This window comes from Triturus cristatus, chromosome 2_1 (genome assembly GCF_964204655.1).
Source record: "Triturus cristatus chromosome 2_1, aTriCri1.1, whole genome shotgun sequence".
Classification (NCBI taxonomy): domain Eukaryota; kingdom Metazoa; phylum Chordata; class Amphibia; order Caudata; family Salamandridae; genus Triturus; species Triturus cristatus.
The window spans coordinates 1,060,096,159-1,060,109,523 of NC_140581.1; the positions used below are offsets into that span (position 1 = coordinate 1,060,096,159).

The window sequence follows — 13,365 nt, forward strand, 5'->3', positions numbered from 1 at the left end:
TCTAAGACCTATTCTGAGTCCTCTACTGTGTTAGTGGCCTTATTGCCAGTGGCAGACCTACATTTGCCCCTACCAATAATCCACTTTCCAACAGCTCAATTAACACAAACCCATTAAATTACGCAGTTATAGAATGCAACACACAAATTCACACCCTAACACACACTGCTGCCATTCCAGTGCTAATTTTGTAAAAAAAAAAGATATATATAAAGTGCTAGGCCCCTTGTTGGAAAGCCACTGCAGCCTGCACCACCCATACCCTGCTTGCGCTGCCAATGGCAGTACCAACATACCACCCAACCATCACACTCCTAAAAGTGTGACAATTCAGGCTATTTCAGGCCACACATGGCAACAATAATGGCATGAACGGCTGGAATTATTCATTTTCAATGTATATTGACTTAATAAACACGGTTGTTGTGCTCATCTCAATATTAAAAAGACAGTGCCAACCTGTGGTGGACTCTCACTAGAGCAGGTGCTGACAATGAAGTGCTGGTGCCCAGCACAGGAAACCACTGGCTCAAATTAAGCACTGCAGCCATACTAATGTACCAAGTTGCTGATGAGCCGTGAAAAAAACGTGTCTACCAAGAGCAAGACATGACAGTCGACCCGAGTTATGGTGTGCATTCTGTGCGTACCAAACGGGGCATGGCGATGGGATGTTTTTAGTCTGTGTAACAATCAATCTGAATATTTCTGCTCGTTAACACATCCAAAAATAGGTTTCCAGTATTTATTTCAAAGTGAAGGCTGAAGTCCTCAGTTTCCAAGTAAAAGCATCAGAAAAGCTCAAATATTCCACTATTGAGCACTTAAGAGAAGCACTGAATGAAGCCTGCATGGATTTCTCTGGCAAATTAATTTTAACATCACTGTCGGTCAAGCTCGACAAATCGCTCCTTTTACTTTGAAACGGACTTTGGTGGTTAATCTGGGACTTGCAAATATCCCTAGGTACTCTTAACACAAAACACGTTGGAGATTTACAAAGCATAAATGAGGGAAGTAGACAAACTTAGCATGTTGCTGCCAGACGGCAAGATGCATAATACATTGGTAGTTTATCTCCAGTTCAAGATGCTTAGAGCCTGTAGCCATAATCGGCAGTCTAACTGAGAGGTCAAGGTTAACTGTATTAGGGTGCAAAGAGAGAGAGGACTAGGCCTAGGGAGATCCCCAAAAATTAGTTGAATTCCTTAAGAAAATGGGCAAATAAATAAATAACAGCATAAAAATAGAACTTTAATGAAATTGCTCATTTTCTTTGGCCCAGCATCACCACACCATAGTCAAAAATTGGCTAGACAGTCTCAGATCCCCCTAAATATAATAAGAGCGGCCAATTTATTATTACCTTTACATACACGTATCTAAATGATTTTCGGCACCACTGCATAAACCACAGTGAAACACACACTGTCTGATATGCAACCTTTACCCAACAGACGTGAAGTGAAACATTAAAAACAATCGCAAAATTAGAATGCAATATTTTTCAGGAGCCGCTAAGTAGTTGGCAGTCGCAGCAGTCTTAAGATGAGAGAAACACAAATGTAGTCGCAGCATACTGATCTATACAGCACTTTACCAGGCACTCAGTCACTGCTGTACTAGGAAGAAAATTCCAGAGCAACCACTTTTAAATAACACTCAAAATTTATTCTCCAGCTTTCCATTATTCAACATTTAGATGGTTGTATAAATAATTTTTCTGTCCTACTGAGCCAAAAAGGTTGCACATTTTCGACAAGTAGCCCTCCCCAAACATATTCATCTGAGGTAATGTACTAACAATGCTCTGCGTTTTTTCCTCGCAGTTTACTGTCCTTGGAAACTCAAGATCATCGGAATGTAGAATAAAACATCTTAATCACCCAAACACATCTAACGTTTGTTAGCTAGCAAGCATTCAAAGCTACAGTGTGCAGTATGTGTCAAAGGTTGTGTGCATCCGAACGTTAAAAAAAAAAAATACATTAGTAAAGAAATGCGACTATTGCTGTCGCAAGTGTTTTATTAGTTTTGGGAGAGGTGTTCCTGGCTGAAATGCTGTAAAGTGTAATGCACACAAGTAAAATCTTTACTTCCTTACAAAAAGAGGAGCCAAGTAACGCTTGTTTGACTTCAGGGGTTTAAACAGAAATGCAACACTTTGAACCCTGAGGGTAAAATAATAAATAAGCCACTGATGTCTCTTGCAGTGTAAAAGCAGTGCTATTGAGCCCTGAAGTATCCCTGTCCCACTCTAGCAAGAGTCTGCGCCTCACCCTGCTATCTAGCTTTATTCTAATGGCGTAATTAGAACCTGAACAGAAACATGGTGGATAACAAGACATACTTTTGACAGGTTCGTGCATAGAAGGGTTTTCATGTAAAACAAGGCCAGCATTAAACTACACAGCGCTGAGGAATGCTTGCAGTGAGCTGTCTCCAAAAAAGGTTCTATTCTAAACCATGGTCTCTGGCTGCCATGTTCACAGCGGCGAGTGCAAGATATTGCCATCTCGCTGCATGAAAATCAACATACATTTGTGAGCATCCATTAAGAAAACTAAGACCATTCGGTACAAAAACAAAAACATTGTTGATCCCTGTTGACATTTACGTATCAATTAGGCACTGGTTTGTCCAAAAGCGATGCAATGAGTTAGAGCAGGTTCAAGCTAACTTTCTAAATAAAAACAAACGTATTAAAATGTGAACAGTCACTCCCTTCCAGAGTGTTTAATATTTAGTTCATGGACTCAGGAACTTATTTGGAACATCACAAATTCAGGTCGTGAAAAGTGCTACCCAGCAGCAGTTTTCATTCTTCATTCCGCACTCGCCTATATCCACTTTGTGATGAAACTATTCCTCCTATATTATAGGGGGTGGCGAGGACATATACATATATTTATATCAATATACAAACACTTATATATATATATTTATATATATCTATATGTACACAATGCAGAGGAAAAAAGGAGCAAGTGGTCCAATCTGGCAAGTCATCCTCCCCGATAGAGGCTGGTTAATCGCTCTAGTTCTTTGCAGTTATCCATCGCCATGGACTCCGCCTTTCGTTTGAGACGGTCATCACGGTACACTTTTGACGCATAGATCAAATCAGATTCTAGAAAAGAGCAATTCAGAAATTAGTTCTTAGGCTTTAAGAATATACACAAAATACAACATAAGCTGTACCATAACCTGATCCTTTGCAGCACCTGGGGCAGTGTGTTCAAAAACACACCCTTCCACCATTTCCTCTCTTTGCAGGCTCCACCTCTCTCCTCCCACCCCTTTTCAGGTTTCGCCTACAGCGTGCATGCGCAATCTGTGAAAGCTATTGTTCTTCAAAAAAAACCAAATCTTAATAGGGGCTTAGAGACTGCCCTTTAGTTGGCTCCCACGTCACTCATGCTTCTTTACTTACCATTGGTCAGCATCTTCTCCTTGCCTCAGCTTCCTCCTGGGGCTTCTCTGGAGCGTGGAGCAGCTTTCTGTGGCCAGTGTCCCTCCACTGGTCATAGACTCCTGCTAGTACTCTTTTGTTACTTTTGAACATCCACTCTTACTGAGTGCATGTCCAAAAGTAATTCTCTTTAATTCCACCCGTATTTCCCCACCACCCATGTCCATAATTTTTTCACCCCCGCTCTTCAATGTGATGCCACCCCACTTACAAACACCTCCACCCAACGGATTTCTTTTACATGTTGCACAGCAGGGAGGGCTGCTGCACAAAATGGTTTAAAGAATAAAAAGCGATATGATGCAGCCAACACGTACTAGAGTTTTGTTTTTTCTACTTTACGCCATGTTGCACAGCAGATCTTGCTGTGCAATATGCAAATAAAAATTGATAAAGCAATAGATTTTGCATAGGGAAAACCTATTGAATTTGCAAATGATTGTTAAATTCTCTCCCCCTTTAACTGTAGCTTTCTCCTTGGACATGTGACTTTCGGAGAAATTAACCTCTATCCAAAAACACATGCATACACAAACGTGACAAGGGAAGACTACCAAGCATGTCAAACGCATCTAGCTTCTTAAGACTGACTTAGTGTCCTGCATTTTTTCCCCAGCATGATAACTTGAAGGCACAAGGGAGGGCATCCATACATGATCTGTGTTCGCCCATGACCAAAAATCAGTAACAGGAATTCAGATATTGATGCCCAATGTGGGCTACAGAGAACTAACCCGCACTACACTTGGTTGCCCTTGTGGTCAGTTTCGCTCTCTGTAGCCTGGTCAACACCTGTCCTAGGTGCCTCAGGTGGTCCTGCCATGAATTGCCGAACACAGCAATGTCATTTAGGAAGACCACACTAAACTCCTCCAGCCCTGCAAGAACATATTTCACCAGGTGCTGATAAGTGGCAGAAGCATTGCTCAACTCAAAATAGCATTACTTTAAACTGGAATAACACCTCTGGGGTAGAAAATTCAGTCTTCTCTCTTTGGCACATAGAGCTATGGCATTCTGCCAGTACCCATTGGTTAGCTCAAGGGTGCAAAAGTACTTAGCAGCACCTAACTGATCACACGTTCATCCACTCTCAGGCTATGATTGGCATCAGTCCGTCACTTCATTGAGGGCTCAGCAATCCACACAGAACTGCAAGTCAGTAGAACCTTGTTTGAGTACAGGTACCACAGGACTAGACCAAGGAGGACAAGATCTCTTAATGACCCCCAAGTCAACCACCTTGGCAACCTCTGCCTTAATACATCCCTGAACCCAGTCTGAAATCTGGTGCATTCTGTCTTTCGCTAGCAAACTGTCATCTGTGTCTATGTCACAGACACATATAGACGTTAATACAAGAGCCAGCGAGAAAAGGTTGATAAACTGTCCCAATACCTCTCAGCTGCTCAGGCATTAACTAGTGGGATAACTGAACCTTCATATCACTATACAGAAGGCCAGGAAGAGATACACTGTCTTCCTTAACATCCTTCGCAATAGCATTGACATTCACTATGTTATCACGCTGGAGGTACAGCTTCAGCCTATTCACATGGAACAACCTCCTGAGTTCCTCTGTGGCACTTGTGTCCACCAAGTAGTTAACGTCAGATATTTTCTGAACTACCTTGTATGGCTCACACCTTTTGCCCTCCAAAGCCTGGGCACAAACAGGCTTCAGCACCAACATCTGATGGCCTTCCTGATACCCAATCAGTGTAGCTTTCTGGTCATACAAGTCCTTCATGAGTGTTTGGCTTGCCTGAGGGTTTTCCTTCGTTGGACTCATGTATTGTACCATAAATCTCCTGAGGTCAATCACATAGTCTATCACATGCTTCTTTGGAGACACTGAGGTTTCTTCCCACCCTTCTCTGACTAGAGTGAGTAGACCCAGCACAGAGTGTCCATACAGAGGCTAAAAAGGACTAACCCCTACCAGTTGCGGTGGAAACTTGCGGGTAGCTAACAAGAGGCAAGGACATTCCACTTACTCCTTAGGTTTTCTGGTAGAGCTCCTATAATGCTTTTTATTGTCTTGTTGAACAGCTCCACCAAACAATTTGTTTGGGGGAGGTATGCAGTGGAAAAGTGATCTGTCGCACCAGCTTTCTCCCACAACTCATGTATGAGGAGATAAAGGTGTTTTCCCTGTAGAAATTACCACCCTTAGAAATCCAACTCTAGCAAGATCCCAAGGAGAGTGCCAGCTATCACCTGTGCAGTCATGCTCCTCAGAGGTAAGCCTTAGGGTACCGAATTAAAGATTCCACCACAACCAAGATGAAAAGGCAAATGCTACTTACCAGTATGCATCTGTTCTTGGCATTTAGAGCTGCAGATCTACACACTGTGCATAGATCGCCATCTGGTGTTGGGCCCGGATGTTTGCAGTTGTTTTTCCTCTCTCTTGGAAAGTCTTTGGAAGTCACGAGGTATGTGACTCCTCCTTTGGATTGTATTGCGCATGGGCTTCGGCTCCATCCTCAGATTGTGTTTCGCCAGCAGGGAAAGATGAAGCGTAGAAATAACAGTGAAGATGCCCATGTGTGTTGTATCTAAATAAGATACACTGGAACAGATAAAAGTAGCCGGGGAGGCGGGTGGGCGTGTGTAGATCTGCAGCTCTACATGCCAAGAACAGATGCATACGGATAAGTAGCATTTGCCGTTCGAGGCATATGAGGTGCAGATTACACTGTGCATAGATTATATAGCAGTACCCATCCTTAGCGGCGACCACCCGTCTCTGTTGCAGTGGTTTGAAATAATGTTTTGAGTACAGCCTGGCCCACACTAGCCTGTTGCTTAGTTTGCACATCTACACAATAGTGTTTAGTGAAAGTGTGCGGTGTTTACAATGTAGCTGCTCTGCAGGTATCATCTAATGGGATGTTCCCTAGAAATGCCATTGAAGCCCCTATTTTACATGTAGGGTGGGCTTTAGGGGGAACGGATAGCATTTGTTTTGCTTTGTGGTAGCAAATCTGAATGCATTTGACAATCCACCTAGCTATCCCTGACTTGGAGATGGGGTTGCCTGTGTGTGGTGGTGAGAAAGAGACAAAGAGTTGTTTGGTCTTCCGAAAAGGTTGTGTTCTCTCGATGTAGTAGAGAAAGGCTCGTTTGACATCTAATGTGTGAAGAGCTCTTTCTGCAACAGACTGTGGTTGCGAGAAGAATACTGGTAGTTCTACAGATTGGTTTAGGAGAAATGGCTTTATGGAGGAATTTTGGGTTAGTACAGAGAACAACCTTTTTATGGTGCATTTGGAGAAAAGGTTCTTGAATGGTAAGTGCTTGTATCTCACTGACCCTTCTGAGGGAAGTGATGGCTCCAAGAAAGGCGGTTTTCCATGTTAGGAATTGAAGTTCACATTTGTGTAGAGGTTCAAAGGGAGGTCCCATTAGTCTAGTGAGAACTATATTTAAGTTCCACACAGGTGAGGGTGGTACTCTGGGGGGGAATTATTATTTTGAGGCCTTCCATGAAGGCTTTAATGGCGGGTACTCTAAAAAGTGATAGATGTTGCCTGTTTTGTAGATAAGCTGCTATGGCTGCAAGGTGCAGTCTAATGGACGTATAGGCTAGATTGCAACGTTGTAGGTGTAGTAAATAGCCTATGATGTGTGGAATGGACACATCTAGGGGATTGATGGTATTGTGACAATACACAACAAAACGTTTCCAATTGGCTGTGTAGCACGCTCTAGTGGTGGGTTGCCTAGCTTCTTTAATGATGTTCATGCAGTCAGGGGGAAGATTTAGATAACCGAATTCTAGGATTTCAGGAGCCAGATCGCAAGGTTGAGCTGAGCTGGGTCCGGGTGCCTGATCTCTCCATGGTTCTGGGTTAAGAGGTGTGGAGAGAGGTGTAACTTTTGGTGCGGTACTACAGATAGTTCCAGCAGTGTGGTGTACCATGGTTGTCTGGCCCAAGTTGAAGCTACTAGGATTAGCGTGAGGCAATGTTGTTGTAGTTTGCACACCACTAATGGAATGAGTGGGAGAGGCGGAAAAGCGTATGCACATCTGCCTGACCAGTTCTTCCATATCGCATTGCCTTTGGACAATGGGTGTGGATATCTGGCGGCGAAGCTTAGGCATTTGGCATTTTCGTGGGTGGTGAAGAGGTCGATCTGTGGATGCCCCCACATTTGAAAGTACGGGTGAAGAACTTGCGGGTGGAGTTCCCACTCGTGGAGTTGTTGTGTTTGTCTGCTGAGCAGATCTGCCATAGTGTTTTGGACTCCTGGGACATGCTGGGCTAGGAGAAAGATTTTCTGGGGAATGGCCCATCTCCTTATGCTCTGTGCTAGCTGAGAGAGCTTTGGAGAGTGCGTGTCGCCCTGTTTTTGTATATAGTACATGGCTGTCATGTTGTCTGTGCGGACTAGGACTGCTTTGCCTGAAATCTGTGTTTGAAAAGATTTTAGGGCTAAAAATATGGCTAGTAACTCCAGATGGTTGATGTGGAGTAACTTTTGTTGAGGTGTCCATCTGCCCTGCATGGTGTGATGTAATAGGTGAGCTCCCCAGCCGGAGAGTGATGCGTCCGTTGTCAGTACTACCTGAGGAACCGGGTCCAGGAACGGTCGCCCTTTGGAAAGGTTTTTGGTGGTCCACCACTGCAGAGAGCGATGGGTACGACCGTCTACCAACACCAGATCTGTTAATTGACCCTGCGCCTGGTTCAATTGGCGTGCTAGGTACTCTTGGAGAGGACGCATCTGGAGTCTTGCGTGGGGTACTATGAATATGCAAGAGGCAATCCTTCCTATTAGTTGCACGAACACTCGAGCTGGAAGAGAGTGTTGTGGCTGAAATTTTGCGCGTAGAGCTTAAATGTTTGCTATCCTGGCAGGACTGGGGTAGGCTAGCGCTCTTGAGGTGTCTATAGTGGCACCCAGATATTGTTTTACGTGGGATGGTTAGAGACGGGACTTTGTGTGGTTTACCGTGAAGCCCAGTTGGTGAAGTAGTTGGATAGTGGCGTGCGTGTGTTGTACACACTGGTTGTATGAACTGGCTTTTATTAGCCAGTCGTCAAGGTATGGGAAGACATGGATGTGTTGTCTCCGCAGGTGTGCTGCCACTACTGCTAGGCACTTGGTGAATACTCGTGGTGCTGTGGTGACTCCAAATGGGAGTATTTTGAATTGGTAGTGTTGGCTGTCCACTACAAATCTGAGGAACTTCCTGTGAGCGTTGTGAAAGGGAATGTGGAAATAGGCGTCTTTGAGGTCTAAAGTGGTCAGGAAATCGTCGTGGGAGAGCAGTGGAAGTACCTGCTGAAGTGATACCATATGAAAATGGTCTGAGTGTATTTATTGGTTTAGGGGCCTGAGGTCTAGGATGGGTCGTAGAGTGTCGTCCCTTTTTGGTATGAGAAAATATAGGGAGTAGACCCCCATATTTTGTTGGTTGGTAGGAACCCTTTCTATCGCCCCCTTTTGTAGGAGGGAGATTACCTCCTGCTTTAGTAGTGTTAGATGTTCCTGTGACATTGGGCGTTGTCGGGGTGGAATGTTTGGGGGGGTGGTAGATATTAGTTCTAGGCAGTAGCCTGACCGAATTATTTGTGTTACCCATTTGTCTGAGGTGATGGTAGTCCAGACAGGAAGGAAATTGTGGAGTTTGCCCCGACGGGAGTGGGATGGTCTGGGGGGAGTGGAGGGGAGTCATTGAGTAGGTGTGGAGGCAGAGCGGGCGGTGTTTGTCTTGCCTCTGCCTTTATTATTGTTGTCTCTGTAGCCGCCTCTTTGGTAACCCCTTGTAAAGGTGGATTGGGTAGGGGCCTTATATGAAGTGGAAGCGGTGTCAGAGGAGTAGCCTCTGGATGTGCTCCGAAAGGAAGAGCGGCGAAAGGAGCACCTGGGAGGGTGTGATTGTAAGGCTCCCATAGACTTTGCCGTATCGGTGTCTTTTTTCATTTTTTCCAGGGCCTCATCCACTTTTGGGCCGAACAGATGTTCCTGGTCAAAGGGGAGGTTAAGGATGGAAGCTTGCACTTCTGGTTTAAAACCGGAGATCATTAGCCAGGCATGGCGACGGAGGAGGGTGCTGGTATTAATGGCTCTGCAGGCGGTGTCAGCTCCATCTAGGGCACAGTGGATGGAGGTATTGGTAATGGTTTTGCCCTCCTGAATTAACTCATTTGCCCTATTTTTATATTTGTCAGGGAGGTGTTGCATTATGGCTTCTAGTTTGTCATAATGGGCCCTGTCGTATCTTGCCAGTAGCGCTTGTGTATTAGCGATGCGCCATATGTTGGCAGCTTGGGATGCGGTGCGCTTGCCCGATCCGTCTAAGAGTTTTGACTTGACTTGTCAGGTGGTGGTGCTTCGCCTGACGCTTGGGAGTTTGCCCTCTTTCGTGCTGTAGACACTACTAGGGAATCTAGTGGTGCTGGCCCTCTGATGTAGGCGGGATCTGTAGGGGCGGGTTTATATTTTTTGTCTAAGCGCGGGTTAATGACCCTGGCTCTGACTTGGTCTTTAAAGACCTCCGGCGCGTGTTTGATAACCCCTTTGAGCATGGGCAGTATGGAGGTGGCCCTATGCGTGGTATCAAAAGTATCGAGAAGGAAGTCCTCCTCCACGGGGTCGGTATGGAGATCCACCCCGTGACAGTGTCCAGCCCTTTGGAGTAAGTGGTTGAACCCTAACGAGTCTTCTGGTGGGGATGGTCTCGAAGGGTAGAGATCATCTTGCGGGACGTTAGGAATGTCTGGGATGTTATAGTCGTCCCATGGGTCTGGGGAGCCTGTGGGAGTGGGGTCCCCTGTAGGTAAGTCATGGGGTACGTCCCCTATGTCATCATAGACATCATTATCATCATCTGGAGAGGGTGTGGGGGAATGATGGAGTGGGGGGTGGGGGGGGGGGGGGGGGGGAGTAGGAGGCGGTGGAGGAGGGGAAGGTGGAGGAGGTGGAGGAGGGGAAGGTGGAGGGGGTGGTGAAGGCATTCTGAAAGGGGAGGTAGCAGAATCCTTCCTCTTAGGAGGTGGAGCTGGGGCAGGCTTTTCCAGCTGTCGCTTTCTGAAGCTGAGCATCAAATGTCCGGTTTTGGGGTCCTTGATCAATGTCTTTTGCAATGGATCAGGTGCAAAAAGTTCTTCAGAGGGTGGTTTGTCTGTCGGCGCCGAAGGCACCGGGGTCGTCGGTTTGGTTGTTGTAGAGTCTGCGCTAGTCCGCTGTTTGGAACTATGCGGCCGGGAAAGGGCGGTCTGTTTACTCGGTGCCAAGATGGTTTTCGGCTTCGAGATATCGGTGTCGGTGGCCTTGTGTTTTTTGCTCGGTTCCGGGGATGGTGTCGGTACCAAGGAGCTGGAGCTGGTTTTCGGCGCGGAGTGTTTCGGTGTGGAGCTTGGTGCAGAGGAGGAGGCCATTTTCTTTTTCGGCGTCGGTGCGGAGGAGTGTTTTTCGGCACTGACGGTGGGCTGGTCCGAGCCGCCGGAAGGCTTAACAGGCTACTTTACCGGTCCCGAAGGTGCGGTGTGGGAAGCAGTGTGTTTGGTCTTGCCTAGGCCTGGAGGTGAAGGCGTGACCGAAGCCTTTTTCGGTGCCGTCGAGGGTGGGGGGGGAGACTTCGGTACTCACAGAGTGATGTCCTCCACATCTGAAACGTCGGCTTCGGAGGCGCTGACGAGGCCCTCGTCGGTGTGTTGTCCTTCTGGAGCGTCAACGCCTTCCCCGAAGAAGTCGTCTGGAATCGTCGTCGACGAGTGTGCCATGGTTCTTCTCGCCCTTCGGTCTCGAATAGTTTTCTTGGACCGGAAGGACTTGCACGCCGGACAGTCTAGAGCCTCGTGTTCAGGGGAGAGGCAGAGGTTACAGACTTCGTGAAGGTCGGTGTGGGGGAATTTGGACCCACATCGAGGGCACTTCTTGAAAGGAATCCTTTCCATTAGCCAGGACCGGAGCTTGGGTAGGCCCGAAGGCCGTCGTCGAAGACCGGAATCAAAGGTCTTGATCGAGGAGAGCCGCGTCGAGTGTGGAGATCGCAATCGAAAACAATACCGCGAATGGGGTGAGGATTGCGCGTCGATAGAGGAACTGGAAACTGTTCGAAACCGGAGCGCGAAGATCACATCCGAGCTCGATGGCGGAAAAAAAAAACAAATCGGAGGATGGAGCCGAAGCCCATGCGCAATACGATCCAAAGGAGGAGTCACATACCTCGTGACTTCCAAAGACTATCCAAGAGGAAAAACAACTGCAAACATCCGGGCCCAACACATGGCGATCTACGCACAGTGTGTAATCTGCAGCTCATATGCCTCAAAACAGTTACTTACTTGCGGTAACCAACATTCTGGTGGATACTCTATCCACCTGCAGATTCTTCGCCTGAAGAACAACACCCAGGCGTCTAACAGGATCTGGAAAACTTTAAAGCAACAATGTCGCTGGTTGAGGGCACTAGACTTAGATGGCGCTGGAAGTGATGTTTGGCTTCACAGACCAAGCCATAAAGTGTCGGCCCTGGTGCACTGAAATCAGTTTCCCTCCACTGCCTTTGAGGCGAGAGGGAGATTGAAATCGTGAGAAATTGTAACAACCTACTTGCCATCTGGGATCTTATTAACTTTCCCTGTAAGTCATGTATCATATGAGGCGGCGGGCAGGTTGGTGACGAATCTGCAGTTAGAGTATCCACCAGAAAGATCGTTACCGTAGGTATGTAACTTTTTCTTCTGGTTGATACTTCTGCCGGCAGATTCCTGACCTGTAGAACAGATTTCACAGCAAATCCTGCTCAGGAGGAGGGGGGGGGGGTAAGGATGATTTAAACCGAGAAATCCTGAAATATAAATCTAGTGAAGTGTCTCTCCTTACGCACCTCCACATCAAGGAAGTAATGCTTTTCCAAAGGTGTGCAAGGAAGCCCACGTCACCGCCTTACAGATTTCAGCAATCAGGACTTCCTGAGCTAGTGCAAAAGCAGTGGACCTACCCTGTTGGAATGGGCCCTAATCCCTTCAGCGGGCTCCACATGGCTAAGGCCTAACAAGTCTTAATGCATAGGATGATCCAGCAGGACACAGTCCTTTTCTTGACCGCTTTTCTGGCTCAACAATAGCCCACGAAGAGCAGGTCATCTGACCAGAATTCCTTGGTGCGGTCCTGGTATTAATTAACCACCCACCTAGGTTCCAACCGATGGAACCATTGCTCTTTCTTCGTTGGATTGGGAGGGTTTAAGGTTGGAAGGGTAATGGATTTGGCAAGGTTGAAGGGAGTTACTACTTTAGGGAGGAAAGCAGCTCCGGTTCACAACACCAACTTTCTGGAAAGAAGGTATTGAACAGAGGACAACAGTTAAGTTCCTGCAACACACTAACTGATCTAGCAGATCCGATGGCAACCAAAAATGCTATTTGAGGCTCAAAATGCGAAGGGCATAACTATGCAGGGGCTCAAACTAAGTCCCCAATAAGAAAATGAGAACTAAATTAAAGTCCCATTGAGGAACCACAAATGGAGTGGGAGGAAAAAGGTTAGTCAGGCCCTTAAGAAAAAGCATTATAAACAGGGGACTTTAACAGGGATGGCTGATCGGGCAGACAGAGGAAGGCAGACAAAGCAGTTAAATAGCCCATTTACAGTGCCAACGGTACATGCCCTCTGTGCAGGGGACAGCACAGGGGATAATGTGGCCTGCAAGGGATCCACAACATTGTCCTGACACCATACAACAAAGTTACTCCATCTGCCGGAGTAGGACAACTTAGTGGAGGGGCAATATGCTAAAAAATGATGTCTACCACCTCCAGTGGCAGCTGAAAGAAGCTCAGTTGTCCTCGCTTGATCTGCAAGCATGTAGGTGGAGGCCTCAGTTTGGGGTGCAGAATCATTCCCCCCCCAACTGGGAGAAGAGATCTAGC

The 13,365-nt window shown here is 46.6% G+C and overlaps 1 protein-coding gene across 1 annotated transcript in view; it reads right to left on the reverse strand.

The window, feature by feature from the left end:
* Positions 1-1,649: 1,649 nt before the first annotated feature.
* The window catches only part of DNAJB14 (DnaJ heat shock protein family (Hsp40) member B14), a 197,614-nt gene continuing 185,898 nt past the window's right edge, over positions 1,650-13,365 (reverse strand). The window contains exon 8 of the mRNA XM_085635858.1: positions 1,650-3,130. Within this exon, the coding sequence (XP_085491984.1) occupies positions 3,006-3,130 (125 nt within the window). The 3' untranslated portion in view covers positions 1,650-3,005. The remainder of the gene's footprint in view (positions 3,131-13,365) is intronic.